Source organism: Gobio gobio (assembly GCF_949357685.1).
Source record: "Gobio gobio genome assembly, contig: scaffold_174, whole genome shotgun sequence".
Classification (NCBI taxonomy): Eukaryota; Metazoa; Chordata; class Actinopteri; order Cypriniformes; family Gobionidae; genus Gobio; species Gobio gobio.
The window spans coordinates 28,790-35,000 of record NW_027645761.1 but is presented as its reverse complement, the minus strand read 5'-3'; the positions used below and the strand labels follow the sequence as shown (position 1 = coordinate 35,000).

Below are 6,211 nucleotides of genomic sequence, written 5' to 3'. Positions count from 1 at the left end.
AGAGTGAGTGAGTGAACGTATGTGTTTGTGCGTTCGTGAGTGTGCGTTGTGTGTGTGTGTGTGTGTGTGTGTGTGTGTGTGTGTGTGTGTGTGAGTGTGTGTGTGTGTGAGTGAGTGAGTGAGTGAGTGAGTGAGTGAGTGAGTGAGAGAGTGAGTGAGTGAACGTATGTGTTTGTGCGTTCGTGAGTGTGCGTTGTGTGTGTGTGTGTGAGTGAGTAAGTGTGTGTGTGTGTGTGTGAGAGTGTGTGTGAGTGAGTGTGTGAGTGTGTGAGTGAGTGTGTGTGTGTGTGTGAGTGAGTGAGTGAGTGAGTGAGTGAGTGTACGTGTGTGTTTGTGTGTTCGTGAGTGTGCGTTGTGTGTGTGTGTGAGTGTGAGTGAGTGTGTGAGTGAGTGAGTGAGTGTACGTGTGTGTTTGTGTGTTCGTGAGTGTGCGTTGTGTGAGTGTGAGTGAGTGTGTGTGTGTGAGTGAGTAAGTGTGTGTGTGTGTGTGTGAGTGTATTTGTGTGTAACTGTGTGAGTGTGCGTGCGTGTGTGTGTGTGTGTGAGTGTGTTTGTGTTTCACTGTTCTGTCCATGTATTAAAAGAAGAAGACTAAATATATATGCGCAAATATAAAGACAGTAAAATGCTGCTACACGGATCCTTTAAACTCTGTAGCGTTTATAAAGTGAATATGCTTGTGTAATTTACAGAAGCATTTTTAATCTGAAACCGTCTTTAGTCAAGTTCTAGATCAAGATTATTAATCAGGACTTGATGAGTCTAACAGTGGAGAGTGATATTGGACATATGGAAGACTGTGAGTTTAATATTTGATCTACTATATTAAGACTCTCTGAAGTTCTCTGAATGTCGATTAAACACATATCCAGTGTAACTCTAGTGAGATCTGTCAGTATGAGCTGAAGACACTTACTGAAGTAAAGTCTGTAGTCTGGCGTGTTGTCTCGGCCTCTCTCCTCCGTGCTGAAGCTCGTGCTGAAGCTCATGCTGAAGCTCATTCTGGCTGCTCTCCTCTAAACCACTGACGGACTCACTCACTCACTCACTCACTGAAGGCTGAGGAGGAGAAGCTAAGCCAATAATCACACACTGATCCTCTGAGGAGAGAGAGAGAGAGAGGATATCTGTCAAAGTTCACCAGACTGATGCTTTATCTGTCTGTCTGTCCGCCTGTCTATCTATCTGTCTGTCTATATGTCTGTCTGTCTATATGTCTGTCTGTCTATTCGTCTGTCTATCTATCTGTCTGTCTATATGTCTGTCTGTCTATCCGTCTGTCTATCTATCTGTCTGTCTATTCGTCTGTCTGTCTGTCTGTCTGTATATCTATCCCTCTGTCTGTCTATAAGTCTGTCTATATGTCTGTCTATCCGTCTGCCTGTATATCTGTCTGTCTATATATCTGTCTATCCGTCTGCCTGTATATCTGTCTGTCTGTATATCTATCCCTCTGTCTGTCGATCTATCCGCCTATCTGTCTGTCTGTCTATCCGTCTGTCTATCTATCCGCCTGTCAATCTGTCTATCCGTCTGTCTGTCTATTCGTCTGTCTGTATATCTATCCCTCTGTCTGTCTGTCTCTCTATCTTCCTGTCTATCTATCTATCCGCCTGTCTGTCTATTCATTTGTTTGTCTGTATATGTATCCCTCTGTCTGTCTGTCTATCTGTCTGTCTGGCTATCTATCCGCCTGTCTGTCTATCTATCCGCCTGTCTGTCTATTCATCTGTCTATCTGTCTATCTATCCGCTTGTCTGTCTATTCCTCTGTCTGTCTGTCTATCTATCCGCCTGTCTATCTATCTATCTGTCTGTCTATCCATCCGCCTGTCTATCTATCCGTCTGTCTGTATGTCTATCCCTCTGTCTGTCTATCTATCTGCCTGTCTGTCTATCTATCCGCCTGTCAATCTGTCTATCCGTCTGTCTATTCGTCTGTCTTTCTGTATATCTATCCATCTGTCTGTCTATCTATCCGCCTGTCTATCTATCTATCCGTCTATCTGTCTGTCTATCCATCCGCCTGTCTATCTATCCGTCTGTCTATCTATCCGCCTGTCAATCTGTCTATCCGTCTGTCTGTCTATTCGTCTGTCTGTCTGTATATCTATCCCTCTGTCTGTCTGTCTCTCTATCTGCCTGTCTATCTATCTATCCGCCTGTCTGTCTATTCGTCTGTCGGTCTGTATACATATCCCTCTGTCTGTCTGTCTGTCTGTCTATCTGTCTGTCTGGCTATCTATCCGCCTGTCTATCTATCTATTCGCCTGTCTGTCTATTCATCTGTCTGTCTGTCTATCTATCCGCTTGTCTGTCTATTCGTCTGTCTGTCTGTCTATCTATCTGCCTGTCTATCTATCTATCCGTCTATCTGTCTGTCTATCCATCCGCCTGTCTATCTATCCGTCTGTCTGTATGTCTATCCCTCTGTCTATCTATCTGCATATCTATCCGCCTGTCTATCTATCCGTCTGTCTGTATATCTATCCCTTTGTCTGTCTGTCTATCAGTCTGTCTGTCTGTCTATCCATCTGTCTGTCTGTTCGTCTGTCTATCTATCCGCCTGTCTGTCTGTCTATTCGTCTGTCTGTCTGTCTATCTATCCATCTGTCGGTCTATCTATCCGCCTGTCTGTCTATTCGTCTGTCTGTCTGTCTATCTATCCTCCTGTCTGTCTATTCGTCTGTCTATCTATCCGTCTGTCTGTCTATTCGTCTGTCTGTCTGTATATCTATCCCTCTGTTTGTCTGTCTATCAGTCTGTCTGTCTGTCTATCCGTCTGTTTGTCTGTCTGTATATCTATCCCTCTGTTTGTCTGTCTATCTTTCCGCCTGCCTGTCTATTCGTCTGTCTATCTATCTATCTATCTATCTATCTATCTATCTATCTATCTATCTATCTATCTATCTATCTATCTATCTATCTATCTATCTATCTATCTATCTATCTATCTATCTATCTATCTATTATCTATCTGTCTATCTGTCTATCTGTCAGTCTATCTATCTATCTATCTATCTATCTATCTATCTATCTATCTATCTATCTATCTATCTATCTATCTATCTATCTATCTATCTATCTATCTATCTATCTATCTATCGATCTGTCTATCTGTCTGTCTGTCTGTCTGTCTGTATATCTGTATATCTATCTGTCTGTCTGTCTGTCTGTCTATCTATCTGTCTGTCTGTCTGTATATCTATCTATCTATCTATCTATCTATCTATCTATCTATCTATCTATCTATCTATCTATCTATCTATCTATCTATCTATCTGTCTGTCTGTCTGTCTGTCTGTCTGTCTGTCTGTCTGTATATCTGTATATCTATCTGTCTGTCTGTCTATCTATCTGTCTGTCTGTCTGTATATCTATCTATCTATCTATCTATCTATCTGTCTGTCTGTCTGTCTGTCTGTCTGTCTGTCTGTCTGTCTGTCTGTCTGTCTGTCTGTCTGTCTCTCTATCTATCTATCTATCTATCTATCTATCTATCTATCTATCTATCTATCTATCTATCTATCTATCTATCTATCTATCTATCTATCTATCTATCTATCTATCTATCTATCTATCTATCTATCTATCTGTCTATCTGTCTGTATATCTATCTATCTATCTATCTATCTATCTATCTATCTATCTATCTATCTATCTATCTATCTATCTATCTATCTATCTATCTATCTATCTATCTATCTATCTATCTATCTATCTATCTATCTATCTATCTGTCTGTCTGTCTGTCTGTCTGTCTGTCTGTCTGTCTGTCTGTCTGTATATCTATCTGTCTGTCTGTCTGTCTGTATATCTGTATATCTATCTATCTGTCTGTCTGTCTGTCTGTCTGTATATCTGTATATCTATCTGTCTGTCTGTCTGTATATCTGTATATCTATCTGTCTGTCTGTCTGTCTGTCTGTATATCTGTATATCTGTCTGTCTGTCTGTCTGTCTGTATATCTGTATATCTGTCTGTCTGTCTGTCTGTCTGTCTGTCTGTCTGTCTGTCTGTCTGTATATCTGTATATCTATCTGTCTGTCTGTCTGTCTGTCTATCTGTCTGTCTGTCTGTCTGTATATCTATCTATCTATCTATCTATCTATCTATCTATCTATCTATCTATCTATCTATCTATCTATCTATCTGTCTGTCTGTCTGTCTGTCTGTCTGTCTCAGGCTGTTTTATGTGTGTGCAGTGGTAATTATGGTCCCTCTGATGGTCCAGTCCTTCTCATCTGCAGGTGAAGCTCCTCCTGTTGTATCTTCTCCTCTCTGGAGTCTGAGTCCTCGATATGGCCTGTGTGTGATTGAGTGTGTATCCCAGCGGCTCTCGACACGCTGACCTTCACATGTCCGGCTCATTTCCTCCGTATGCCGGTTAGCACATCACCGTGTGTAAATGTCAGTGTGTGTGAGAAGGACGCTCTCTGATCCAAACACAAACACACACTCTCAGAGAGCGGCGGGTGGGAGAGACGGGAGTTTAGTGCTAAGCCAATTACACCGGATTACCCAGAGCTGCTGAGCGTACTGTGATTTCACCAGGACGCTTTGATAAGGTGCTTATAGCAGCTCATTTTTAACACAGACTATGAATAAACATTCGTCCTCATTAGTGTATCTTACAAAGATCTTTTCCTACACAATTCGTGTAGGAAGAAACAAGACGGAAACAGAGTTCAGCTCTTCTACAAAATGCCAGCAGGGCTTAATGAAGTCCCAACGAGTGCAATTAAACACCGTACGGGGTTAAAATATAGCTCTGGTATCTGCAGCATCTGCTATTATGGGATATTCTATCATAATATCTGAACATGGAGTGCATTTTAAACCATTTCTCTACTTGGGTTTGACTGGATGTCCATGTTTTGTCATGTTTCCAGGCGCCTTCGCCTTCAGGGAAATCATCAGTAAGTATTATCAGTGGATTTGTGCTTTGTGTCTGAAACATCCCACCCTATTCGACTGAATTACACAAAATCAGATTGATAATACAAACCAAAAACATGTTGTTTCAAAAATAATCTCTTCACATGTTTATGTTTCCCCTTATATTAATTTGTATTATTATTTACTAGGCAGAATTAGTAGTAATTTTCAGTCTTATGTTTAGATAGAGATAGAGAGTTTGTCGTAACATACACTATATTGTGTAAACAACCCCACCCCATAATCCCCCCTCCACCAAACTTTACACTTGGCACAATACAGTCAGGCAAGTCCCGTTCCCCTGGCAACCGCCAAACCCAGACTTGTCCAGACAGAGAAGTGTGATTGGTCACTCAGAGAACACGTCTCCAGTGCTCTAGAGTCCAGTGGCGGCACACTTTACCCCACTGCATCCCACGCTTTGCATTGCACTTGGTGCTGTAAGGCTTGGATGAGTGGCTCGGCCATGGAAACCCATTCCATGAAGCTCTACACACTGTTCTTGAGCTCATCTGAAGGACACAGAAGTTTGGAGGTCTGGAGCTCTTGACTCTGTGACCCTCAGCATGCGCTGACCCCGCTCTGTGACCCTCAGCATGCGCTGACCCCGCTCTGTGACCCTCAGCATGCGCTGACCCCGCTCTGTGACCCTCAGCATGCGCTGACCCCGCTCTGTGACCCTCAGCATGCGCTGACCCCGCTCTGTGACCCTCAGCATGCGCTGACCCCGCTCTGTGACCCTCAGCATGCGCTGACCCCACTCTGTGACCCTCAGCATGTGCTGACCCCGCTCTGTGACCCTCAGCATGCGCTGACCCCGCTCTGTGACCCTCAGCATGTGCTGACCCCGCTCTGTGACCCTCAGCATGCGCTGACCCCGCTCTGTGACCCTCAGCATGTGCTGACCCCGCTCTGTGACCCTCAGCATGCGCTGACCCCGCTCTGTGACCCTCAGCATGTGCTGACCCCGCTCTTTGTGGCTGAGTTGCTGTTGTTCCCAATGGCTTCCACTTTGTTATAATCCCACTAGCAGTTGAGCATGGAATATTTAGTGTAATATTTGGACTTATTGCACAGGTGTCCACCGATCACGAGTTCTCTGAGCTCCTGAGAGCCGCCCATTTTATAGTAATTTTAGAGTAAAATTTTTTTGTAAAATATATATTTTATATAAAATAAAAATATTGATAACAGTATTTTTCATTTACAGTAAAGTTAAACTTCCATAACTTTTCATACTTTCATATTTTGAAATGCTTTCACTTCTATTGTG

The 6,211-nt window shown here is 42.9% G+C and overlaps 1 protein-coding gene across 1 annotated transcript in view; it reads right to left on the bottom strand.

The window, feature by feature from the left end:
• The window catches only part of LOC307122362 (inorganic pyrophosphatase-like), a gene marked incomplete at its 3' end in the record, with an annotated part of 30,890 nt that extends 29,858 nt beyond the window's left edge, over positions 1 to 1,032 (bottom strand). The window contains exon 1 of the mRNA XM_079846353.1: positions 917 to 1,032. Coding sequence (XP_079702479.1) covers positions 917 to 1,001 — 85 coding nt within the window. The remainder of the gene's footprint in view (positions 1 to 916) is intronic.
• Positions 1,033 to 6,211: the final 5,179 nt, after the last annotated feature.